This window comes from Camelus ferus, chromosome 9 (assembly GCF_009834535.1).
Source record: "Camelus ferus isolate YT-003-E chromosome 9, BCGSAC_Cfer_1.0, whole genome shotgun sequence".
NCBI classification, from domain to species: Eukaryota; Metazoa; Chordata; class Mammalia; order Artiodactyla; family Camelidae; genus Camelus; species Camelus ferus.
The window spans coordinates 32,691,562-32,719,214 of NC_045704.1; the positions used below are offsets into that span (position 1 = coordinate 32,691,562).

Below are 27,653 nucleotides of genomic sequence, written 5' to 3' on the forward strand. Positions count from 1 at the left end.
TCTATGTTATTATTATGGTGAATTGTGAACATACACAAAATTAGACAAAATAATACCCTGATATGCTGACATCCATGTACCCATAACCCAGCCCGCACATCTTGCAACTCATGGCCAGTGCTGCTTCTTCCATATCCCCATCCATCTCCCCCAATCTTGCATTATTATGGAGCAAATCCCAGACATCACCTCATTCTATCCATAACTATTTCAGTATGTAGCTTGGAAAGTTAACCTTATTCCAACATAACCACAGTATCATAATCCCATTTAAGGAAAGAAGTTCACTGCTATTGTGATCCACTGTGAGGTCTGAGAGCCATCGCCCTACACAGCCTGATTCCCTGCTTCCCACTGGACCGCCTCTGCTTTCTCCCACGCTCACTCCCCTCCACCCGCACCGGCTGCCTTGCAGCATCTCAGACACACCAACCGTCTTGAGCCTTTGCACTCACCGTCATTAAAGTGCAAGGATGCTCTTCCCCTAGATGGTCACACAGCTCCTTCCCTTGCCATCACCACTCTCTCCGTGAGGCTTTCCTTGATGATTCTATTCACACCTGCAGTCCATCCTCTACCCACTCCTCCATCCCCTCCCCACCCCCATTTCCTGCTTCTTTTTTATCCACTGCAATTTAGTAGGTATCCAAATACTTAAAGAATGAATAAAACCCTCTCCCCCATCACAATATAATCTCCATGAGATAAGGCACCATGTAAATATTTGCTGAACAAATGCATGAGTGAGTGACTCAATTGGGTATATTATGCCTGCATGTGAACCAATGAGATGGTGGGATAAAGGGTTAGGAGTGAAATAAATAGATGCTCCATTTCCTAAAGCTTAGAGAAAACCCATAAAATCTGTAAACATGAAAAGGTAAGAATGATTAATAGGTAATGCATTCACAGGGAGCTATTAATGGAAACTAGGGTGCTGGAAATAAAATCCAAAGCTCTGAGGATAACGTCAGAAAGGACGATTGTTCTCTTTTATTAACAGTCCCTTGGGCTGCTTGTACCATAGAATTAAGCCAAGTTGGTTAAAAGAGGTACCGTACAGCATAGTCGTAAAGAAACAGTCAAGCTTAGCAGTACATAAATACACATGCATGCGTTGCTGTGTTATACACAGGAAGAAAAAGCGAGTGTGCGAGTTCAAGTTCAAATAGGCAAAACCCGAGCATCCTTGCTCACTAAGCATTCATATTCTCTTTTGCAGGAGAACCTTGATCTCAGAGTTCATGGCACATGCTGCTGCTCTCATGGAGTCAGGAACATTCATGGCCATCTGCCAGGTGTAGGAAACAGGAAGACGGTTGAGGATCTCTGAAAGGCTGGAGCTGCACACTCGGGCATAATGCAGCAGGGTACGAACTCCATACTTCCCTCCCTTCCTCTTCTAGGGCCAAGGAGGACAACTGGAGGTAGTCCCTTTGGAAACCATACCTAGAACAGGTTGTTTCAATCCAGGCTTGGAACATTAAGTATTGGCCACCGATATGACAAGGGAGGTAACCCTCACTCTTCCCGGCTGCTGAGTCGCAGACGTTGTGCTTGTTGTTACCTGGCAGATGAATATTCAGAGGCACCATCATTAGGGCAACAGGTGGTGGACTTGCATGAATAGTCTCCTGCCTGGCATCTACTCCTCTGCCTTAGGAATCCTGGAAACTAGAGCGGTGTCCAGGCAGGAAAGATGCTTCTCACTTCTCGATGATAACACAGTGCCCGTTGGAATCCCCTGATCAGCTGTAATAAAGACTCCAGTCATCAAAGCATAGCAATTACCTTCGAGAGTCATAGACAGAAATTCAGCAGTGGATGCCCACCCATGAGTCATAGCAAAGGGCGACAGGAGAGCTGCACTGATTTCCATGCCCATTACACGTGTGTTTGAAAACAGGTCCCTCCCCAGAGTCATTTGTTCTGAAATTTACTTCCCATGCTCTTCTGTTCCCTGCGAGAAGGGCCGCCGAGCTCCTGAGCACAGACCTGCTTTGTAAATGCGATTAAGAGGAAATGTATTTTCACTTAAAATTCTAATGAATTTTCTTTTTGGCTGCTTTGCTTAAGGGTGATAGGAACTTAGGCTCATCGTTTTTTGTCCTTTTAGAAGACACGAGTGTTTTTGTATATAATGATCAGATGTCTGTCGATTCACTAATTCCATCTAGAAACTTTAAATATAAGCATTGTGCTGTTGTGCAGTGGCCACAGTTTGGCCCAAAAGAAGTTTCTTTTTCTGGCTTGGAGAAAGCTGAAGAAGTGAGTACTTTCTGCAGAATGGGCCCATTTTTTTTTTGTCTCTCTCTCTCTGTCTCTCTTTTTTTTTTTTTTTTTTAACATTTTTTTTTTTTTTGTCTGGACTAACGCAGTTAAGCTCCTGGAGCCCCGTTGGTGACTAGAAAGTAAGCTTGCTGCTGGAGGTGAGTCAGGGCAAGTGCCTCTCCCAAGGATGCAAGTAAGAGAACCTGGCCTTTTATATTTGCAGTTTTGCCAGCCTGATACAAGTTTGTAAACACCATAGAATATGTTACGATGTTTACAGCATATGTCTCTTATTGTTAAGAACTATTGTGAAAGTGGGAGCAGAGACTACTTCTTAAAATATTTTTTATATAATCGTCATGGCATCCAATTATACAATAGTAATTGTGAATAATTATTCCAGACCCCAGTCTGTTTTATGACTACTTCTCACGCTGAGCTCGTGTACTCTGTATAAACACCATCTGTATCAAACATAAAACTCTTAGTTGTTCTAAGAACACAGGCTTACAAAACGTAGCTCAGTTCTGGAGCCAAGTAGTTTCATGGCTATTGCCCGGGCACCTGAAAACCACATGTATCCAGTGATCTCCTTCTTCTTGGGCTGTGTTCTGTTTCTTTGACTCAGAGCCTAGTTACCTGTGTGCTCAGGCTCCTGCGCGAATCACAGCTCACATGCCCAGACCACTGACTCGCTTCTGCAGAGGTTTTGTTTAGTGTTGAGTATGCTTAATTTGCACTGTAGAGTTCTGTTCATTTCCTTTATGTGCGGTGGTGACGTAAGGACTTGAAGCTGGCCGAGAGTGGTGCTTCCTGCATTTCCCTCAGTCAAGTGCTGTCGAGGTCTTTGGGTGCCAGACTGCTCCTCCAGAAATCCCCCAATGAAGCTTTCTCCCCCAAAGATGCTCCTCACTATGTAAAAGGTTTTAACAATTAAAGGAAAGAGCAAATTGAAGAAATATGGCTCTGGTCTCTGAATAGTTTTTAGTTCAGGAATTTAAACCTCTTATAAATCAACTAGACTTCAATAAAAAAAATTAAGGACAAAAAAAGAATTTAAACCTCTATAGATAATTACCTAACCTTCCTAAGAATCTGACCTTCACATTTTGTCCAAAATATAAGCCACATACATATTTTTGTCCCCAACAAACAGGTTAAGTTATTCTTCGGCAATAAACAAACTTCTGACACAGCCTACAAATAAACAGAAGTTCTTCACAGGAATTGAGCCCAATCCAAAAAATGATCGTTTGTTCCCACTGTAAAAAGTCATTCTGCTTTGGCTGGTTACTTGTGTCTAGCAGTTGATGGAACCCAAGTAGCACATTTTTGGGCTCTCGAGGATCTAGAAGCAAGTATCATTGTCACTTTTTTAACATACTTAAATCTTAAAATTTTTCCCTGATAATAGCCTTGATCTTCTTGCTAACCAAGATTTTAGACTTTAAGCTGTGAGAAAACGTCATGCTTCTTCTGATAAGAAATTTTGTCCGAATAGGATAAACAATGATTTTTTTTTTTTAATTTTCTACGTGCAAAAGGATGGTGCATTTCCCCTATGGAATTTGGTTCTGCTTTGGAAAGAACAATAGTTGTACTCACATTCATTGGCCAAAATAGTCCAAACATCATTAAAAAGTTCCATGCTAGGTGTGCCAGCCTTTGGACACAATTTATAAAAATGTTATTATGGAGAAAATGATGCTAACCCTTCCAGGTAACTGTCCAAACAGCCAAAGATGGATATCTTAATTTGTCATCCAAAAAAAGCACACAAGTGGTAGGACGGTATGTAGGTAATTTCCGCAGATGCTATTATTTGTCCCTGGGGAGCCCACGTACTCAATACCAATTACAGAGGAGAGGATTAAGAATGCGCAGAAAGGGTGAGGGTGGAACAGCAGGCCTGAAGGATTTGGGCTGAGATCTTGTATCAAATCTGCAAATTACCAGTCAAGGCAGGTTTAGAATATGACATCATTTCCGCTCATTGTGACGCACTGAACACTGAGGCTCCCTCTGCACGTCAGAAGGGGTGACACAGAACAAGGAGTGTTATCAAAAGAATCTTACTTGGTAACGAAATACCCTTGGAGTCAAAGCACACTGACCAGAAAGAAAAAGTCAGCCAAAAATCTGAAAAGAAACGTAAGACCTGGATCTCAAAATAACCACGATTCTGTTCAAAGTCCCCAAGTATTCTGTTCTCCAGAAAGCTGGGGCTTGGTGTTCTGGATGAATATGTTAGAATGTCATTCACTTTTGTTCAAACTTAGCAAGTGACTATTTGCAAGGTATCTTTAGAGCTCTTTATAGTTAAGACAGTAATAAAATCTTGTGGAAGGGGGACTTAGGATCGGAGGTTCTCACCTCTGTATTTCCTGTAACAAGTGGTGGCCTGTGCTAGGATGCACTCCACTAGCCAGGGAGAGATGGTCTTGGAAATGGAGAGGTAACGCCTGAAGCAGTACCCGGGGTGGCTACCCCCAGTCCTTAGGGGGCCGCATCCCCTCTCCTGCATTGAATTCCCAGGCTCAATACTGAGTCACTGGATTCCCTAAATAATGCATAACAATGCACACTTATCTGGTCTTTACCCATCTCCATCATCCCTAAAGCCTGCTCTTCCCCAACCCCCTTTTAAACACACAGAACAATATTGGTACTTTTGTGGCACCTCCAGCCCCAGCATTTGAACCCCACAAGTCAAAGCCGTTTGCCCAAATACAAAATAATTACAGAGAGATCTCGGTAGAGGAAACAATCAGACTGGAAGGTACTCACACTGGGAAAAAGTGCCATGTGGCATTATGCCCCATTGAGAACACAGGCTAGGTGGCGTTCACTTTGGTTTACTGCCTGACTAGCCATGAGGAAAACAGGGATTAATTATTCTCTTTGGTGCTGTGATGGATTTCTGTCATCTATTATCTATCTATTTATATCTATCATCTGTCTATTCACACATATATTTACTTACACCTCCTTCCATACAATATATGACAGATAAATACACGTCAAAAATACATGCGACACATATACAAATATTAGAAGGTAAATGAAATAACAGGTCTAGAAGGAGACAATGTCCATGCCAGTTCTGACGGTGCCTCTTATAAGCAAAACAGATAGTGGAACAAGCCATAACCCTCTCTGTGCCTCGGTTTCCTAATTTGTTCCGTGAGGCTCACTCCTGTCCTATCGAGAGAGGGAACTGAATGAGCCAATCCACAAAAAACTGCTTTGAAAAGTACAGACCACTATACAAATGCTAGTGATAATGAGAAGTTTTACAAAAGAGCATTATTCCTCTGCTAAGAAGTGTGCATCCACATTCGCGTTTTCTGTCTGTGAAGGGTCTTCTTTGAAATTAAATTGAGACCATAACCAACATCCCTCCCAGGGCTGCCTGAGGTTTTACTCAGAAACAAAGCAAGGCCTTCTTTTTATCATTCATTACATTTGAGTTCAAGCACCGAGAGGTACTTTTTACCAGTGGTGAAAATAGCTTTCTTTCTCACAGCAGAAACACAGAAAATGATCTCCCCCTGGATGCTAATGTAAAGATAAGGCTTATTCTGCAGATGGCACCGAAAATGCCTTGGTTTGGCTTTGCCGAGGGTGTGTTCTTGTACCGGGAAGATGTGAGTGGTCTGAGAGCGAGGGCGGAGCGATCGCTTTATTTATTTACGTAAATAATTAAAACAGTGCGATACATTTTCAAGTGGGAAGCTTGTTCCATTTTTCTTTCAGCTTTTAGTGCCAACTGGATATTCCCTTCTCAAAAGTAAGCTCACATAAAACCCTTCATGCGTTCAGTCCACCCTGATCAGACCTTCCTTAGTGCTTTTTGAATTAAGCACAGGTCCCCAGCTGGGCATACAAGGACTTCGACAAACCTAACCCCAAACGTCCCTTCTAGCACTTTCTCCCGCTCACCTCCCCCAGAGCACCGTGGGTCCAATTTGCTCTATTCTCTACTGCTATTTTGCTGGTGCCTGTGCTTTCAACCCAAGTGGCTTTTCTCCTGCTCCTCCTTGCCCGGAGAAGCCACCTCCTTCTTCTGCTGGACGAGGACGGCCATCTCAGCCCAGTGAAGTCCCACAGGGCACGTCTTAGATGCCAGTAATCCCATGCAGCTTTCCCGAATACCCTAACCAGTTGCAATCTCTTCCCTTTCTAAATAAATTGCATTTTTCTCAGATTATCAAGCACACACACACACACACAAAATCCACATGTGCTCCAGGTTTCTTGGTGCTCTCCCTCACCACAAGAGAAAAATAAAAGCTCCCGAAGTGAAGGATGGCTTCTATTTTATTTTTTTTAAACTTTTATTATGGAAAATTTCAAACATATACAAACAGAAGGCCCTGTTTATTTTTGCATCTCCTTTGGGACCTATCATCATGTTTTGCATGTAGCAGAAGTAAATTTAAGTAATTAGGGCCTCAGGCAAATGGAGCTGTCTGTCTGCATATCTCACTCCATGTTTCCTGGGTGGTTAAGCTTTCCTCGGTGACACCCCGGCACACGTGACCCACACACCTGTAGGATCACAACTGATGTGGGTTAAACTCATTCACCAGCTTTCAGATTCAGGAAAAGCACATCTCAGGGTTACTTCAGACAGTCAGCAAAGCTAACTGTCTTTGAGAGGATGAGGAGAACGACTCCTACAGTTCATATTTTCTAAGAGAATTCTAATCTGGTTGTGTATCTGTGTGAGTTTCCTAGCAAGGCGCATTTCTTCTACGTGTGAAATATTTGATGGGTAACCTACAGGTATAAAGGCTCTCCACGAGTATCAGAAACATAGCTTTTCTTTGCCTTGTATTATTAACAGACACAAATATCATTTTGAAGAATCTTCCCCTTTCCAATCCTCACTTTAGACTCTTAATTCTATTTTAGAGACATTTTAAACAATTTTGTGCCTACTTAGCCCACTAATTTTTGCTATTATTCTGTGTGTGTGTGTGTGTGTGTGTGTGTGTGTGTGTGTGTGTGTGTGTATTTGAGGGAGCAATGAAACCTGTAAAGCAAACCAGAATTCTAGAGTGATAGATTACACGCCCATGCTCTGTCATATCCAATTAACTCAAATTGACTGTACACTGCATTATTCCGTTAGTGCATGGAAGATCAATAAATATGGGGAAAATCCACCCCAGCTCCCCACTTTCCCATCCGATTCTAGTAGGTCTGAGGCGGATCATGCTCCTGTGATGTGTGTGCCACAGCTCAGGCAGGCAGGTGGTGCGGAGACACCATTCAGACTTGGCCTATTCAATCCCAACTCCTCTAACTCGCCATTCATGCATAGCAAAACACCATCTGGTCCTATTTTGCCTCCAGCAATCACAGCTGACCAAAAACGATAATAACAGCTGTTGCAAAACAAAAGCCAAACAAAAGGGGTGGGGAGAAGGGGGGGAAAGGAAAGGTTAGATTGAAGTCCAGTGCTGAAAAATGCTCCACGGGGTGAGAAATGGGAACGAAACCATTCAGATGTCTGCAGCCCGCTGAATGGACACAGCGGAGGACTTCTACTTAAACTTGAGATAGTAATCCATCTGTCTCGAAAGCCTTCAAACCTCCATCAGGTGGGAATAGATTGCAGAAATTATGCTGCACGAAGGCATTTAAGCTTTTGTTCTTTGAGTCGGGAACTAATGACCCCGTGTCAGCTAAAAATGAAAACTCCTTATGTTCTTTCATCGCAAGGCAGTACTGGTTAATGCAAAAACGAGAGTCTGTTTAGCCAGAGTAATAAAATACTGTGCCCACGGCAGGGGGAGAGAGAAGGTTTGCGAGATGGGGGACGGGGCGTGGGGGAGCCTCGTTAATATCTGTGGACCATTTAGCAGGGAAAGCATTTAGGCTGTTTAGATGTCTCACTAATCAGATACCACATTTCTCATGCCTATTTTTCACCACGCTGCTTTATTGCTGACCTATAACCAAAAAAGTACACCAAGTACTTAACGTATGTCTCAGAACTAGGAACCAGTCCCACGGATAAAGGGAAATACAAGTTGATGCATAATACGCTTTAGCAGATCCTGAGAAAAATGATTTGGTAACAAGGCTGGGGAATTCTTTTCACGATTCAAGCCTTTTCGACATTTTAAAGATATAGTTCTGCCTGGTGATTAATTTTTTTAAACCGTTAGTCATCAAGCAATTCTTTTCCTTGAAATTGACCATCAGTGTGCTTAGCAGCATTTAATCAAATGTGATAAAACCCAAGATTTATAAAATCATTTAATAGATGATACAACACCTGCTTCTAACTGCAAACCAGTTGAAAACAGACTTCATTTGTAATTAAGTCTTATCACTAGTGACATTTTTTTTTCCAAGCAATACTTCATGGGTTTTCAAAATGACAATTACAGAACTAATACACAATTACTGTCACATGTAGTTTAGCAATTAATTTTGAAGACATTTGTCTAAAGGTTTCACAACAGAGTATAAAATGGTTCTTATTGTTATGTAATGTTAGTTTCAATTCACAGAAAAATCTTTCGCCATCAGCTCTGCTTCTGATGGGTCTGACGTGGAATCAGTTCTTTGTGGAATATAGTTGCCCCCTTGTAGATGTGATTAGGCACCATTCTTGGACTGTTTGAACACTGATACCTGTCAACTAATACATCTTATGAAAAGCTTCAATTTAGACACATTTTTCTACAGCAAGAAATCTATAAATTTATAATTAGAAGCTCTTGCTGTTCAATATTTGTACATAACACAGAGTACGAGAGGATTATGAAATATTGAAAGCTGAATTCATTATTCATAGCCCACAACGTACAGTAAATATTCTTTGAAATACAACAACAACTTTGAGGAATCCATATTCCATTATTTTTTTTTTTTAATGTCTTGCACACAGTAGCTATGGCTGCCCCTACTCACACCCTCATTTTTTTCCAGATTAGGATTCTGGTCAGGGTTGACACTTGCTGTTTTTAATTTTCATTTTATCATAAGCAGTTTAAGACTGTTGCCAGTGGTAATTTGCAATTTTTATCAAGACCTCTTCATTATAGCTTCTGACAGGACAGATGCTGTAATTAATCATGCAAGACAACTGGGGATAGTGGTCACACTGTTCTCAAAGAGGAGCCACTACAGAGCAAGAAAAGGGGGGAAGAAATGGGCACCGAAATAATTATTTTGGCTTAAGAATTAGCATTCGCCATCCGTTTTAATAGCGGTAACAACACAATGCCAGTTGGTTCTAGCCCCAAAGAGATGATTGCTTTTTCCTCTACACTTACCTTTCCCTTGCATCTTAACAAAATTATAATTATAAAAGTATTTCTGATGGCTTCTTTTCTTTTTCACAGGCCCTGATTTGGGACCATGCAATCCAAATGCTTAGCTCTGCATCTCTTATTTCCAACTAAAAATGGAAACCGATGCTGGGGTTCCAACACAAGTTGGTATGTGGACATATTTCCTCACCTTCTACATATTCAAAGAACCGAAAGTGAAATTTAACATATCATTTTATTTGAAAAGTGAACAGTTTCCTGGTTGTTGCATCAAAATACAGTCCACAGTTTTTACTGAAATGTGTTTATTCTATAGCAAGATAAAAGCATTTTTGTTTTAGTTAAGCAAAATACAAACAACTTAATTGCTGCTATCATAACTCATAAAAAAGTATAAAACAGCATAAAAACACAAGAAGCAACGTAGCAATGAATGGTTCGTGTCACCAGTGTTTACGTTAAAGCCTCGTTTATGAAAACTTTACAACACATGATATGAAAACTTACAACTTTGAAAGAAAATATTTACATTGATTATTCCGATGTGGTGTGCCTTTTAAATATTCTACCGGTATTACATCATAATAAAAACTCTTGCTTTTTTTTTTTAAATCTTAACTTTTGTAATAACTGTTTTCATTTAAGTGCATTTCCCTTTTAAAAATACAGTGTTTTTAATTTTCGAAACTTGTCACTCAAAACACAGAATATAATATTCACATTCTTGTCTTCTAATTGGCATGAGTATAATGGGCTAACAGTGGTCATAGGTACTGTTCCAACATATACTGTGGTTTGATTTGGAGAAGTCATGGGTAAAAAGTGAAAAATGAGTCAATAATTGAATCTAATCACTTGCATTTTTTTTTTTTTTCTGGAGAGATTTAAGGAAAAAAAAATAAGAGCTTTGGCAAAAGTCTGTGATTTACATTTTTTTTTTCATGACAAAAAAATGCCATCAACGATTGACGTCATACAAATGTTTGTATGAAACTGGTTCTTCATATTTCAGGTAGTTATGACTGTGCTTTTTATTTTTAGGGCTTCGGACGTTCCAGTCACCTGGAAGTGTGGTTTATTCACTTCTGGAGAAATAAGGCCATTTGCTATGACTCAAAGAGGCCAGTTTATTACAGTCATCAGTATGTCCCAGGATTCATTAAACGGTTTGATTCACATATTGTAGGTACAGCCTGAATAAATAAAAAAGGCATCACATAAAAGAGCACAGCTTTTCTTGTTTAAAAACAAAGTGATTTAGAGTCCGCTAGAAGATGATTTTCAGCTACACTGTAGTTCTTATTGCCTATCTAATAGACACTTGAGAGGACCGCGTGGTCTGTTACACATTTCTGCATAACCAACACCGACTTCCGAGTTTCAGCCACATGTGGTTTACCCTCCGATGACGCCACTCTCCCCCAAGATGCGCAAACCCGCCTGCCGCGTGCATCTTCAGAAAATACTGACCTGCGATAACACTTGAGTCTGCGTCTGAGACTGTATTTGCGACTGGTGCTGCTGAGAGGCTGGCTGGGGGCTCCCAATGGCGGGGCCAGGGGACGTCATCTGGGAGGTGACCGGGGAAGGCTGCCGCGGAGAAGGCTGGGACTGATGCTGCATGTGCTGCAGCTGCTGCAGCTGGAGGTGCTGCTGCAGCTGCTGCTGCAGCTGCTGCTGGCTGAGCTGCTGCTGCAGGTGCTGCTGCATGTGGTGCTGAAAATGCTGCTGCTGCATCTGCTGCTGGAGCTGCTGATGCATCTGGTGCTGCTGGAGCTGCTGCTGCTGCATCTGTTGCATCTGGTGCTGCTGCTGCTGCTGCTGCTGCATCTGATGCTGCTGGGTCTGGACCGAAGAGCTCACCTGGGCGGAGGATGCTGAGCCAACCATGGAGCTGATCAGCGGAGCCCCAATGTTCGATGGCATGTTGGCTGCAATGGTGACCGACGTGACAATCTGGTTCATGGGGAGTCTCATGGTTAAGGGTTTGGGAGCGATTGATCTGGGGAGCGATTGCTGGAGAGTCTGAGGTGGTGCTGACACTGTTCCATGTTGAGACAGCGGGGGGCTGAGAAGGAGGGAGGGTGTCAGATTGGTGGACGCCAGGGTTTGCTGAACAGAACGAATGGTCTGGGCTTCTGCTGATTCAGCGGCAGCCTGAATTTGGGGGAGAAGATTTGAGTATTTTTAAGTCTTGTAAATTGATGACAAAAATGGCCACCATTATTCATGCTTCCCTGAACCCAAGCACTTTGTCACGTGACTTTGTAGCTCCCCCCAGAGGCAAACTCCCCACCCTTTGAATCTAGGCTGGCCCAATTGGTGCCTTTGCTCTGGTCAACATAATGTGATGGAAGTGAGTTCTCAAAGTCTGTCTGTCTGTCTGTCTCTCTCAGCACCTGCCATGACCTGATGACAGACATGTGGCCCAGTTACCCCACTCAAGAGCCAGTTCACTGCCAGCCAGCCAATTGCCATTTATGTGTATGAGTCCAGTGCCAACCCCCCATGCTGACTGCACACAGGTGAGCAAGACTGGCTGATCCTGCCAACCTTGGCCTAGCTCTGAAGACCCAGCTGGTTTACTGGCACTCTCTGAGATGAATGTTATCTTTTTGAGTTATTGGGTTTTGAGGCTGGTTGTTACACGGTGCTACTATAGCAAAAGATAACTGATACACATATTTAAGAGTAACAGTTCTTCAGCATTTAAGTCTAAACTAACCTCACCACCAAGAATCAGTTTGAAAGACAATAGGGTATAGACTGCCTGAGTTCAAGTCTAGCTCTGATACTCAACAACTTTGTGACTTTGGGCAAGTTAATTCATCCATCTGTTCCTTGCTTTCCGTTTCTATAAAATGGGGTTTTATAGCTTGTGTAGAGGCTGTGAGAATTAAATTAACTCATATTTGTTAAGCATTTAGAGCAGCACCTGGCCCACGGAAAGCATTTCATAAATGTTAGCTATTTTGATTAATTAACAATTACTACTACCAGAAAATGACTCTGACTAGAAAATTTCAAAGCCTGGTATTTGCAAGATTATTTATAACAGTGCTCATTTGAATATAAGAAAAACGTAACTGAATTCTTTAGAGACACTAAATTGAAGTACTTTACAACTTTAGTTTTAGTTTACCAAAGATTTTCAGAGATTTCCAGAATGTATCAAAGGAGTCATAGGTAAGGGGAGAATGTTCAACATTTGTGTGACTGAATAATCTGTTACAAGATAAACGGCCTGGGGCACAACATGGGGAGAAACTGCCTAATACATTTTGTGCTAAAAACACATAATTACCTCCACAAAATAAATTATTTTACTAATGCAACAGTGATTGGAATGAGTCCTCTTAAAGACAATTTTTTCCTCTTATTCTTCAGAAAATTAGAGGTTTTTGGAGGGAGGTTATGGGGGAACTTTGGAGGCATCAAGCTGCCATCCACTCTCTTTAATGATTTTGAATGTGTACGTCTCCATTTTTATTACTCACATTTATAAAATCTACCATTAGAAGAAATCTGAGGAGTGACTTTACAAGAAGAGTCACACAAAGTAGGAAAAGCCATCGCTGATGGTTTTCGGTTTGAGCACCTTACCAGTGAAAAGCTCCATCCATCACTGGACGGTTCTCTGTCCCTTTTTTGTACAAAAGCCCAAGGGGGCTGCATGTTACTGGAGGGTCATGTTCTAAAGTCTTGGGTAAGAAGAAACCTGCAAATACTCATGGTTACCATTAAATCACCCACTAAGTAGAATACACAGTTTTCTACACATAAATATGAACATTATTTTTATGTACTCGAATATTTAAAAATCACCAAGCCAATCTTAAGGATGAAACTACAAAGGAAGTCTATGTATAGACACCTGGCCGATGACACCACTGTGCCTTTAAGATGCCCCCGAGTGGAGAATGGAAAAGGCTGGTTCCCTGTGAAGAGGTCCCACTTGCCTGCCAGGTCTACTCCCTTGGGGCTTAATATTAAGCTTCTATTAATTTTGTTGTGAAGATTGGAAGTGATAGTAGAGTCACATCTTAAGGCAGGGAGTCCTAGGCTCCGGATGGAGAGACATAAGTTAAATGGACATGTGATGCAGCCCTGTTTACTATTCTAACTGTTGAGGCTGAAATCTTCCTCCCTGTAATCTCACTCCTTGGACAACTGCTTCTATCCAGGGTACAGAGACCAAACTTAGGCTCCCCTTACATGATGGTGCTTACATCTGAGAACCCAAATCACATGCCCCCAAATCCTCACTTTCATGATTCTTTTGATTATTTGAATATGGTTTGACTCTCAGGTGTGGAGGCAACCCTCTGGAGGGGCCTTCAATTAGTCATCATTCCCCCTTAAATTGCGGGGACCAAAAAAAAAAAAAAAAGAGAGAGAACTTCAGAGATGGTCTCATCATCAAGCTGTAGGATTAGGTGCTGATTCCTGTGAGATCACCAGATTAGCAGCCATTTCACACTGGGTTCAGGCTGAAATTATTCTAAAGTCATACCTCAAGGACTATTTTAGCTGTCTGCCACATCTCTGACTATAAATTTAGAGTGCTCTCAACTGCACTTACCTAATGAATAAACAAAAACAAAACCCCTCAAACAAACAATATGTTAGTTTGGTTTTTTTTTTTAAATTCCATCCTATTGGTTTTTTGGAGACAGTGAATTCCACTTGGAAACGTTTTTGAATCCGGATTTTAGTACCTGATGTAAAATGTTTAAACAATCCCTTCTAAATCAGTCACAGACCCAATGAGCCCAGTCCTGGATGCTCTTTCTAGAATGCCTTTTGAGTTACTGGCTCTTGGCTTAAATCCATGTATGGTCAATTATTCATGCTCTAATGCATGAAGATCACCCATACCTGCTTCTGGGTAAATGAATGAATAAATGGTCCACTTAAAAAGTACATGCACACTGCTACTCTATTCATGTCACTTGTCTAATTAGCCATCACATACATCTCAGTTCTTAACATCTGTGGCCCACACCTTCAGTTGTTTGCTACCAACGTGCAAATCTGCATCCAGAATGGGTGTATCTCTCAGTGTGTGTCTTCCAGAGTCTCAGAAAAGGCTTTGCTATTGACCTCATGAATGTTTTCTTTCTCAAGAAGTGGGAAGTGTCCTAAGAGCTGTCAAAGATAGGAGGACCTCTCTGGATCTGCTTCTGAGCACATGCCAATGATAGATCTTAATATAAGGAAGAAACAACTCAGGTGCAGAAGAGAAAAAAGGATAAACCTTTTAAAAATGGCTTTGCCAGCAACACTGACCATGCCTGGAGGCCCTATGTGGTACTTTAAGGCAAAAAACACTGACAATGAAACGGAATCTCTGCTTGCCAGAGGAGATACAGCAAGAGCAAGAACATGAGCTCAAATTATCCTCCCCAAAGCCTCTCTAAATTCTAGGGAGGCTAAGGACAAAGTCAATTAAATGTTAAAATAGAAGGTAATAGCTCATGCTCCTTCTGGATCAAGGTAATAATAATCCAGAAAGACATTTGCTTTGGGATACTGGTGCATTTTATAACACATCAGAGTCCATTGTATACTCCATGTATAAAACATGTATACATGTCTTTTTTTAAAAGTACTTGGAGCATAATTTTATCTTAAATAATCATGAGGTTTATTTATTTATAGGATGTGGAACAGTTTGGTCAGAAAATGCAACATCCCCTATTACAATAATGTAACCATTGAGAATTTATGATCCGATATCCAAAAATGCCAGCCATACCTCCCAGTTTCAATAGAGGACATTACCACAGATGTCAGTCCCCAAAAAGAAGAAAGAACAAGAGGCTGTTTAAGATTTGCCTAAGTGGGGGGTGGTTATAACTCAGTGGTAGAGCACATGCTTAGCATGCATGAGGTCCTGTGTTCAATCCCCAGTACCTCCACTTAGAAATAAAGTATACATATACTAAAAAAAAATTGTCTAAATAGCTTCAACATACATACATAGAGATCAGTGGATCTTTTGGAAACAATTTAGATTCTGCAGCTTAAATTAACTCTTATTTTTCATGCCATCATTCTGGTGATCTCTACTGAGAACAAATACGTTTCTGAGTTGTCCAAGATGTGTGTGGTTTTTTTTTTTTTAATCAACTCTAAGAGGAGTTGCATTTCTGTTTTCAATGCTCCAAGGCTGTTTCAAGATTGTGATTCTCTCAGAGACTGGCAGCCCCGGTCTGGGTTTACCTTAGAAACGAGGCTGGCCCTGTATGCGGCCAGGGCCTTCAGGTACTCTTTTTTGGCAGCTTCCGTTTTCCTTTTATATACCTATGAAAAGACCACAATTAGCACCACCTTTAGCATACAAATTCGCAGCCATAAAATAACTGCTGTGCAAATTAGGTTGCAACAGAACTCACTTATAAAGTTGGTCTCCGCGGCTTTGACTTTTAAACGGAAACATACACACACAGATATTAAAACAAAACAGCACCCCGCCGCCCTCGCTGGAGCACAACTTTGATGTTAACTATGGTGAACGAGAGAAAGATTTCAGGTTGCAGCACAGATTTCTTAAGAGTAACGGCTGAGGACCTCATGCTCAGGCTGTGAATAAGGCAACAAGAATGAAATTTGCGGCAAATGGTTTAAACGATAGAAAGTTAACGAGTTTCTCCATCAGTGTCTTCTTTCTCTCACACACATGGCTAAACTGTACCAAATCAGAGGATGAAAAAACCAACAATAGAGAGAGTGTGAGAAGACAGACAAGACAGAGGCCTTTCAACCTGGGTTTTCTTTTGGAGGAAAACAAGCCAGAAATAGTAAAAGATGAAAGATTATCCATTAGTGAGACCAGTGGGCTACATAAACAAATCCCAATATATTGAACATGATGTGGGCTTCCTTTTCTTAACAGCGGTCTGATGGCTGGCTGTTATACCAAAGTGCAATTCTCTTTTCCTCCAGAATTTAAAAGTTAGATGCAGCTTTGGGATTACATTCCTGGGGTAGAAAAATCAGTCTGCTGCATATAGCATGAAGCTCACTGCAAAAAAACAGGCAAATTCTAGAGCTGCCCCATCCCAAGGTAAGCAGTGAGTAGGAATGAATCCATGATTTGTTTAAAAAAAAAAAAAAAGAAAGAAAGAAAAGGAAAGAAAACCAAGGGTTTTTCACTCTTAGTTCCTGAAACAATTATTCTGGTTTATTACTAACAGGGGTCTATTATTCTGAGGATGTGTATAGTTCACTCCTCTGAATAGTCACTGGAGTTTCACGCAAGGAGCCAGGGGAGGACTGAGCCCCGAGGAAGTCATTCTTCTCTCCATTGGTGTGGAGGACTTGCCTGGGGAGAGACGGGAGGCTAGACCTTAAGAAAGTATCTCCCACCAGCATGGCTAATCTCTCAATACCTCTCATACTGCTGAGCTTTCAAATGAACTTGGAATAAAATTTCAAATGCCCAAGGACAATAATGAGACACGCAGAGACAGCTTCAAAGTTTGGAGACCCACCAGGATAGCACAAGGGTTCAGAAAGATGATCAAAGAAAGGCAAGCAAGATGAACCTAATTCCTTTGTAGTGCCCTTTTTGAACCAAGGGGGAAAAAATTCCACATTATTTCAAATGAAAAGATGATCATCAAAAGTTGATGCTTGCAGGATACTGCCTGGATCTCCTCCAACTCTCTTCTGAATGGGCTCTGAACACGCACCCTTCAGGGAACTGAGAAAGCCATATAACTGGAGAGTGGTTTGGACTCCTATGTTTGGGTTTTTTAATGCCATCGCTTAGACAGGCTTTCATGAGAAGCAATCATATCAAGAAGCAATCACTCAGGAAAAGGGTAAGGAATATTCTGGTATGACGTTTCACAACACGGCTGCCACGGATCTTGGCCTCACCTGCTTTTGTTCCTCTCCCAGGCTGTCCCACATAGACGCTACGATTTTTGAGACCTCTCCAAAGGTGGCATTGGGGTTTTGACCTTTAATTGCAGCCTGTGTGTCTCTGAAAAACAGGGCATATGCTGACACTGGCTTCTGTGGCTCATTGGGGTCTTTCTTTTTCTTTTTCTTTGGAGTCTTGGGCTTCTTGCCAGAATCTGGAGCAGCTCTTTTCTCTCCAATGGCCTGTAAAAGCAGGAAGAAAATTCACTGCCTAGAATGTACTGGCCGAGAATGCAGAAAGACTTACTCAGGCTTACAATTGTTCTTTTAAGGTTTTGTTAAACATCATGCACAGATGAATCACCCCCAAAAGCGGGGGAGGGGCAAACTTGCTTAGAGTTAACTGGACAGCAGACATTAGCATTTAGAACATTGATTAATGAGACCCAGAAGTATCCTCAATACATTCGCAACATATGCTCTAAATAGCAATTATGAGTAATGAAAAACAGAACACTCTGTACCAGGCAATGCTCGCTCTCTATATGCCATGCTACATACGTACCTATAAACAAAATATTTTACATTTTCAGAGGTTTTTAGAAGTAAACTTAAATAATATTCAGGATGTTGATCATATTCAGATATTTTAAATGAGGTCCCTTGCTGTAGACACATACCATATGTATGATCAGTCTGAATTGATTTTTTTGAGGCTTTTTTTTTTTTTTTTAATTTTACCACATGTTACTTTGCTGATGGTCTCTGGAAATGCAAATGGAAATCTGCTATAATCCCTAGGTTTCACAATAAAGGAAAGGTCATCTTTATTTCTTAAAACAATGAAAACTTTCTAAAGAATAGGATAACAGGAAATGTACAAATGTCAAAATTCTAACTAGAACTAGAAAGGAAATTGATACTCTTCATAAAATTAAAAACCTGTCAAACAGCAGCAACAGTAGATACTTAAAATCACCAAGGCTAAAAAAAGACTAATAAGAAGACATTTATTATTACATATAGTAACCCTGCCCACAAGAATACTGACATACAGAGGTTCACACTCTCTGAAAATCACACGCTGTCCGAAATCAAAACCTATAGAAATAACATGGGTACAGTTCCCCAAATTTATATACCACTGAGCTCCAATATTCACCTGCTACCAGCATCTAATTTCAACAATCAAAAACATACTCAACAGAAAAGCAGGGGAAATGATTGATTAACCTTGTTTTATCCCCCTTAGATTATAACATGACTCTGTTGAAGACAATTCTGCAGTTAACTTCATCAAGAACGCTGCAGTGTTTGACAAAATCTGTTTTAAAAGCCAGCCTTAGGCAAGATCAACAGAGATAGATTCAAGTTACTAACAGATTGGCTTTTAATGGCCTTGAGTCTTGAATCTTAATTCAAATTTTCCAAGAACATCATTACTTGCTGAAGAAGGGTCATTTGGAACTTAACCCAATTACTGGAATTCTTAGCGAGGAAACTGATAAGTAATTCTGAGAGCTCTGAACCCTCCTGGTGTTAGGAAACTGGCAGCCTCCTTCTTGGTGGGCCTACTGTTTTCATTATTTGAGTGATAACCACACTCATACTTTATACAAGTAGTTTACAGACCTCAGTAGGTGTTAAGCTAGATCTCGTCTCTCCTCCTAAATGCCGTCTTTTATAACTTACACAATTAATCCAATAAAATTCTGTAGACCTCATAGCCTTTTTTTCTAAATCCTCAGACTAAGCGAGACTTGTTAAATTCTAGTTAATGAATCTGAACTTGCAAGGGAGTCAGATGTCTTTCGGTTAGAGCTTCAATTGGAGCCAAGTTTTCCTTCAGTGAAAAAATATTACTTTAGCCACAAGAAAAAATATATAGACACAGATTTTTCTTATTGAGTAAAACAACTCTATTCTTTTCTTGGAAGAGAATTTGGCACTGTTTGCATCAACAATACTCCGACCAATGGCAAGATGAAAGTAATTTCCAGTACAGCTTTTTCCAAAGAAGAGGAGTTTAATTTCATTCTTTGCAAAACAACATTCAAATGTTGACAGCCTCTGACGTCTTTCTTGGATAACCACGACCTGACCTAATCGTCATTACCTTTTACGAATAAACCCGAAATGAGGAATTTCACAGTTTAAATAAAAGCTCAGAATTAATTCTCCGAAAGAAACTTCCGCATAGCTGACTCAAAGGGCTGCGAAAAACGGTGAAATAGCTTTACCCCAAAGACATAATCAACACTAATGTTAATCTTCCTTTTTCAGCTAAGCCGCTGATAAACTGGATTCCTTGTCTTTACACAAAACCTAGACCCTGGCTTAAAATGGAACAAGCTAGGAGTCACATAAAAGGTTCTCATCAGACGGGACAATTTCAGATTGATACAGAGGTAAGTATTACGATCAGTGGGAATTTGAGTGAAGTGAAAGGAATCCACTTGAATTGTGTAATAGTCAGCTGTATCTCATACACATCCCTTAAGTTTCTTTATTATTTCCCACTTCACCCCACTGCCCTTGTGAGTGTGAGCAGAGACTGGCAGCACACTTCCCCACCTTGTGTGCAGTGGGGTGCTCACATCACGGGGTGGACCAAACGTTCCTGCTGAAAATCCCTGCAACATTTCTCCTCTTTTTATCACTCACAAACCTCCCTAGCTCCTCTTCTTCCATTTCTATTTAAAAATAATGATGCTCAAGGTCAAAATAAGTGATGCTCGAGGTTCTGGCCTTGGCTTGCTCCTTACACACTCTGAGAAATCCTGGTCACTTCTATGTCTTCATGTTGATGTGCTGAGGGCCCGCAAATCTATAGTTTCATCTCCAACGGACTGAGTTCTAGACTCAGATGGAAGCATCTCAAATCCAGCCCCTACCATGTCCAACTCTCATCCTCCCTATGGGGAAAAACAAACAAACAAACAAAAAACAATCCTCCCTTCCGGGTTATCTTCTCATTACCCGTATCCCTTCTGGCTCCCAAACTAAAACCTGGTGTATCTTCTACTCCTCCAAATTCCAGGGGATCAGCAAACCTTAACGAGTGATTCTCCTTCTTGAATATCTTACTAATCTGGCACCTCCTGTTCATTCCTTTCTTCGTTAAAAATAAAAGGGAACACTTCATAAAAGGATCTTCTCTCTGGTCTCTCTCTTTGGAACACATTCTATACACAGCTCAAGTTATATTTCTGAAGCATAAATTTGCTTATGCCATTCCTCTATGCAAATAACTCATCAGCTCTCAACTACCAGCAGGGGAAATGTTCCCACCTTTCAGCCACTCCTTTCTTCAATTCCTGTTTCTTTCCTTCCCCATGTCACACTGTTCGCAATACCCATAAACAGGCATGTACTTCCACTTGCTCCCTCTCCCAGAATGCTGACCTCTCTCTTCTGCATCACAAACTTTTATGTATCCTCTTAGACCTAATTCAAACATCACCTTCTCAGTAAAGTCTTCCTCAAATCACTCTCCTAAGCAGAATCGATGATGGGCTCAGCACACCAGATACATCAATTATACCACTAATCACATCTGGCACTAGCTTTAAACACTGCCACATGTTCCCAAGGGGAAGTCCCAGGGGCAGTAATTCTCTTGTAAATCTTTGTATCACCTGAACCAGGTAAAATGCTAAGCACAGAGTAGGTGTACGACGCATAACTGATGAATGAGGAATGAGGAATTGTGCACCTAGAATAAGTAATTTGAATGAAATAGAATACTTTTCGAGGCCTTCAGAAAAGCCTGAAACTAAGGTTTTACTTTGAATAATGTCTATTTGAATAATATATAATTTCCCCGACAAAAGCAAAGATGCAAGGTGAAAGAAACTTGCTAAGCAATAAGCATCATCAGAGGTGCAAGACTGTCACATGTGGCTGCAGGTTAGCTGACTAACTAGGTGAAACACGCCCGCATGGACATCATCTAAGAATCAGAGCAGCTGAGAACTTCTGAAAAGTCCAGTGCAAGCCTTCCTCTTTGCCGATTAGGAAAATTATGCCTGTAAGTGGCTTGCTCAATACCTTACTCCTAGTAGGAGCAGCCAGATCTCCCAACTTCCAGTTTAATACATTTTCCAAAGATAAGAAATAAATATAAAAGAGTGAAGGGAAAAAAAAATCAAACTGTCATAAATTTAAACGCTATTTCAATCCAGGAAGAAAAAGGAGGTAATACCGTGACGATGAAATTCAAAGATGTAAGCATGGGTGATCCCAAAGTGTAGGTTATATTCTAAAGGCAGTTAACTTACTCTGTTGGATTCATCCGCATCCTCTTCATTGATGGAGCTGGAAGGGGAGGGGGTTGCCGATTTGCTCGCTGGAGGTGAAGGAGACGTGTGGGGCATGCTCGCACCTCCCAAATTCAACCCCAGCTGGGCGCTGAGCTGAGACTGGTTGATGGTGGTGAGCTGGGCAGGAGGCATGATCCCAGAGCGAGCGGCATCTGTCATGTGGACGATGGACCTCATGATCAGGGAGGGGTCCTGACGGTATTGTGACACTTGAGTGTGGCTCTGATCCTAGAGGGGCGACAGCGATGGGGGGACGCTCTTTTAGTTTTCCCAAACATCAGTGCACTCACGGGGGCTGGGAATGAAATGGGTCAAGGGGGTCAAGAGGTATCAACTTCCAGTGATAAAATCAATACGTCATGGGGATGTAATACACAGCATGGTGGCTACAGTTAATAATTGGGGATTAACAGATACACACTGCTATATATAAAACAGATTAACCACGAGGACCTATTGTGTAGCACAGGGAACTATATCCAATATCTTGTAATAACTTATAATGGAAAAGAATACAGAAAAAAATAGCTATATTTAGGTATAACTGAATCACTTTGCTGCCTACCTGAAACATTGTAAATCAACTATACTTCAATAAATGATAAATAAATAAATACCATTTGCATATTTGAAAGCTGCTAAGAGAGTAGATCTTAAAAGTCCTCATCACAGGAAAAATATTTTTTTTGGTAACTGTATGATGACTAATGTTAACTAGACTCACTGAGGTGATAATTTCACAATATATCCAAATAGCGAATCATTATATTGTATACCTGAAACTAACACAATATTATATGTCAATTATACCTCAATTAAAATATCAACTAATTTATAGTGCTAGCAGTTCCTGAGACAGATCTGAGTTGTTGCAATTTTGAGCGATCTGACTTATCCCAGGGTAACGGTCTCTACTAATTTATTAACTATAAGGACGCATGCCAGAAAGTGAAAAGGCCAAAAGCACAAAGCCCAAATTATCTGTCCCAGTCTATTGCTCTGCAGAGCTATCAGAGGATGACTTAACTAAATGGAATAAAAGACTATCGGCCAAGGGAAGATAAATGTCCAACTCTGCTTCTTACTGAGGACAGTGATGACAAAGAAAAGGGTGGAGGCTCACCAACTGGTCTGCCATCCCTCGCTCACAGTTCTGGTTCCTACCCTTCCCCCAGCTCTGTGAGAAGGGGAGAATCAGTTCTCTATTTCATCCTCCCAGGAAGGCATAGGACATAGAGAGAGGATGGGCCAGAGAAGCACAGAGCAAACATCTGTTTGCCTCAGGGCACCCTCTCTGTAAAACCCTCTGTGGTTAACCAGAGGGTCATCCCAATTCTGAATTACATTGTCATCAGCATCTGGAAGTCATTCCATGTCTTTAGAATTGGATATCCCTTTTTTCTTCTTAAACCTGCTTTGCTTTCTTCTGTTCAACCCACCCTGATTTAATGCACTAATGAATTTTTTTAAATGTGTATAAGGAGGAGGTAGAGATAATCAGAATTAGCTTCTCTGAAAACCACTGCCGTCACTTCAAAAGTAGCCTTCTTTGTTTTTGGCAGTCATATAAAGGGCTTTAGAGTTGTTGCTGTTGCCTCTTCTTCTTCTTTTTCTTCTTCTTCATCTCCTTTTTAATTCCAGAGAATCAAAAAATGAAGACATGCTTTTCAAATGACTTGCTGTCAGACTTGTCAATTTAGAGTGAGTCTGTGATTTTATGGAAACCAAATTCTCCTGACTCACAGTGACCCAGAATCTAATTTTATACACAAGCCTATGAATTCTTAACTGTTCCTCTTTTGAGTCTTTCTGATAAGGCTTCTTTTTGCTCTTTAAAGAAACAAATTAATTATAATTTGGAGCATTTGGTTTCTTAATATTAAATATGATCACACCACTAAATAAGAAGCCATAGCTATCAATAGGAGACTAGTTGAATAAATTATGATCTACCATACGACAAAATATTATGAAGCTTTTTAAAACAATGCATTAGATTTATGTGTACTGACCTAGAACAGAGTTTTTCAATTTCAGCTATATTGACATTTGGGAACAGATAGTTCTTTGCCATCGGAGCTGTCCTTTGTATTGCAGGATGTTCACAGTAACCCTGGCCCCTACCTACTAGATGCCAGTAGCAACCTCCCTCCCCTCTTCAGTCATGACAATCAAAAAATGTCTCTGGACATTGCCCCCCGAAGGGCAAAACTGCTCCCAGTTGAGAACCACCAATCTATAGTGATACGCAAGATATCGTAAGTGAAAAAGTAAGTTGCAACACAGTTATAGAGTACAGTCCCTTTTTGTTTAAAAAAATATGTAAACAATGGTTACATTATACGGGGTTGGATTGGTGGGGTAAGGAGGGGAGCATCTTAACTTTTTCCATTTACAACAACACAAAATAAACAAAAATGAAAACACTTTAGTTAGGAAAAACTAAAAAGAAGAGATACAAGTAGTTAAACTGGTCTGTAGTTAATTCCTAGGGTTTAATATTAAATATATCAATTTTCCATTTTGTAATAATTTCTGAGTTATCAGATTCCTGTCGAATCCTGGGGAAATGTGTCACACGTATCAGAACAACCCCACTCTTCCTTGTCTCACTGACAATATTCTTTTCCACTGCTCCTAAAACATTATATTCTACTGGCTGGTGTTCTGCTACAGACTTGTATCACAAACGTGGCTTTTACGTTATCAGTCTGTCCTAATTGCTTTTCATGAGCATTCTGTCACACATTCAGCTATTTCTCTTCGAAAAATTTGGGCTGACTGTCCACACCTCCATGTTCTATGAAGATTCCACCATGGCTTGCTTGCATCACTCCCATCCCTGCCAACTACTGGGAATTAAGCTATTTTATTCTTAATTTTAGTCTCCAAATACGTCTTTCAGAATGCTTTTAAGAAGTCCTTTCGGACTTATTTAAATCTAAATGTTTTAAAATATCCCCAGGCAACTCCAGAGTATCTGAATTCTGACTGTATAGTAATAAATTAGTTAACTGGCATGGCCATGAAATTCGATGATGATTTACACAGCTTTCTCATTAACCGAGTTGCTTCGCTCTCTTTACTCCAAGGCCCGTGAACATCACGTGTGGATACTCGGCTGACTCATCCCAGACCTACAGTGTTTCAGATCAATCTCACAGCCAAGAAGTTAGTTTTCTTGGCTTTATCAGCACCTCCTGAATTTCACCCGCAATGGATGCCTTTATTATGGACCTGGTTGCCTGAGAGCTCCTGGTGACAGACAGCCAAGGGTCACTGTAGGACAAAGGAACCTTTATGATATATATGTTCACTCTGTGCCAGGATTTATGCTAAGCTTAACATATGTTTTCCAATTCAATCCTCTAAATAACTTTCTGAATTAGACACTATTATACCCATTCTTAGATGGGAGTGATCCCCTAAGCCCGGGGCTAGGTGGTATTGCTTGATGAAGAAAAAATGCGCTAGGGAGCCCGGGGCCCCCAAGGTGGAAGCATGGACTGACACAGAGAGAGATGAATGGGGCTCTGAGCTCTCGGCCACCACCATCCCCTGTTATAAGCAAAGCAACTCCATTTTCATTTGTTTTATAAATTGAGATTCCTCACAACGTTTCACTAAAAATTAATTAATTAATTATTTAATTAAATTAAAAAACTTTTAGAAATTGGCTCTCTCTGCAGTGGGGACAGTGCAGAAACCACTTCTGAAGAACGCTGGTGGTGGGCCGAGGCCTTGCCAAAACTCAGAGCACCTACGTGGTCTTCAGATCCAAACAATGCTGACCCCACCTTTCTTATCCCCCACAGGACAGTACACCAAAGACCTCTAAAAGATTTTCAAGTAACCTCTAAACCACATAATCTATGCATCAGAATGTGCTAGCATTTACCATGGTCCACAGTCATCTGATAACTTTCTACGTGTGAAGATTACAGTGTCAGAAGATTAATGGAGAAAGTATCTCTTTAGAGTTCCTTTAGGGCCACTGATTATGAACAACTTCCTTGGGGGAACCTGGTGATCCTTAATAGCTCCAATCATTTTCTACTAAAAAAAGTAAACTTCGGGGGCAAAGTATATATAGCTCAGTGGCAGAGTGCATGCTTAGCATGCATGAGGGCCTGGGTTCAATTCTCAGTACCTTCATTAAAAATAAATAAATGAATAAGTAAATAAGTAAATCTTAATAACCTCCCCTTGAAACAAAACAAAACAGTAACCTTCAAAAGACATTTCTTTGAACTTTGGATTCCCACTTAAAAAGAGAAAGATGTCAGCTCAGTTGAAAAGCATTTATTGAGCACTTACTATGTGCCAGGCCAGAGAAGCCAATATATCAATGCTCATATCTTTAAAAACTAGAAACTGCCATGTGATTCTTTTAAATATGACTCTAATTAAACAAAATTTAGATGGACTAATGAATTTACTATGACAAAGTATAGGCAAGAATGATTGATACATACTCCTCGAAAACAGCTCATAATTTTTCCTGCCAGCAATGATATGAGAAAGAAACTTCTAAGTGTAGATACAGCCCTAAGAAATTTAATGCATTTTTATAAGTCATTAGGTTTCACTTACTAAAATTAAGTCTTGAAAGATTTACCAATGATCACTGAAAAGCAAAGCAACCAGTAGGTCATATGAGATTGCTATTGTCACATCCAACGTTAAGGACTGAATGCTGGTAGCTCTTTCGACTCCTTTCCAGATTCCATTTTATGTAGAGAGTTCACTTGTACCATTTCCTAAATTGTTCATCATTTGGGAACAACTCATTCTCTCTTCTGATCTCACTCTTTCCTCTAACTGATGATATTAGGTAAGAGTTTCTCAACCTCAGCAGTATTGACATTGTGGTCTGGATAATTCTTTGTTGGGGGAGTGCATCACATTCTTTGCTTACAAATGCACCTTGAGTATGTAAATGCTTAACAGCACCTCTGGTCTCTACCCACCTGGTGCCAGTAGCCTCCCCTCCCCCACCAGGCTGTGACAACCAAAAGTCTCCAGACATTGGCAAATGTCCCCCGAGGGGCAAAATCTCCCCTTATCCTCATTGGAGAATGACTTAATTAGACAAATATAGTGGAAATCATCTTGTTGTGAGAGAGGAAGAGGAAGTATCCGAGGACTATATTCTGTCTGTGCAGAAACAAGACTCAAACTATAATAGATATAGTGAAATATATATATATAGATAGATATAGATATATATAGGCTAGACCAAAAAAAAAAAATTCAGGGGAGAGTGGCTACATTTGATTAGGTCAGCAGGAAAGGCCTCTCTGAGATGACGTTTGAGCTGATACCTAAAGAATGGGGAGGAGTCAACCATGAAATGAGGCAGGCAGAGAAAAGTATGTTCCAGGCAGAGAAAAGTCCGAGGAGGGAGAGAGCTTGGCATGCTTGAGAAATGGAAAGAGAGCAGTAGAGGTAGGAGCCGGGGAGGCAAGATGAACAGCAAAATGCAATGGGATTGAAGAGATGGGGCTGGGTCAGACTATGCAAGGTGGGGACATCAGGGGATGCTTCCCTGAAGAGGTGACCCACTGAGCTGAGGTAGAAAGGAAGAGTAGAAGCTAACTAAGCCAGGAAAGAGGGAAGAGCATCCTATGTAGATAAGAACACGTACAAAGTCCCGCAACATAAGGGAGCACATCATGGATAAGGAAAGGTGAGCGTTATTGGCCAGGAGAAAAGCCAGGCTGGCTATGAAGCTGGAGAGGCAAGGAATGGCCATAAACTAACGAGGGTGTAGTCCGCCCCAGGAAGTCTGGATTTTAATCACAGTGTAGGAGGATGCCATTAAAAGTTTAAAGGCTTGGTCTCTATCTAGTGAGGTTATTCATTCCAATAACTTTTAACTGATCATACGTCATGG

The 27,653-nt window shown here is 40.8% G+C and overlaps 1 protein-coding gene and 1 pseudogene across 8 annotated transcripts in view; both read right to left on the reverse strand.

Annotated features, from left to right (window-relative positions):
* Positions 1 to 27,653, reverse strand: part of LOC116666086 — a 488,237-nt pseudogene that overhangs the window by 42,333 nt on the left and 418,251 nt on the right.
* Positions 9,780 to 27,653, reverse strand: part of TOX3 (TOX high mobility group box family member 3) — a 352,301-nt gene continuing 334,427 nt past the window's right edge. For 6 of the 8 annotated variants that reach the window (XM_032486307.1, XM_032486305.1, XM_032486308.1 and 3 more), the window contains 5 exons: positions 21,716 to 21,985; positions 17,451 to 17,678; positions 15,789 to 15,869; positions 11,034 to 11,720; positions 9,780 to 10,756 (listed from right to left, as the gene is read on the reverse strand). In XM_032486307.1, coding sequence (XP_032342198.1) covers positions 10,703 to 10,756; positions 11,034 to 11,720; positions 15,789 to 15,869; positions 17,451 to 17,678; positions 21,716 to 21,985 — 1,320 coding nt within the window. In that variant the 3' untranslated portion in view covers positions 9,780 to 10,702. Of the gene's footprint in view, positions 11,721 to 15,788; positions 15,870 to 17,450; positions 17,679 to 21,715; positions 21,986 to 27,653 lie in introns of all 8 variants that reach the window. The other 2 variants (XM_032486304.1, XM_032486303.1) reach the window with 1 other exon arrangement.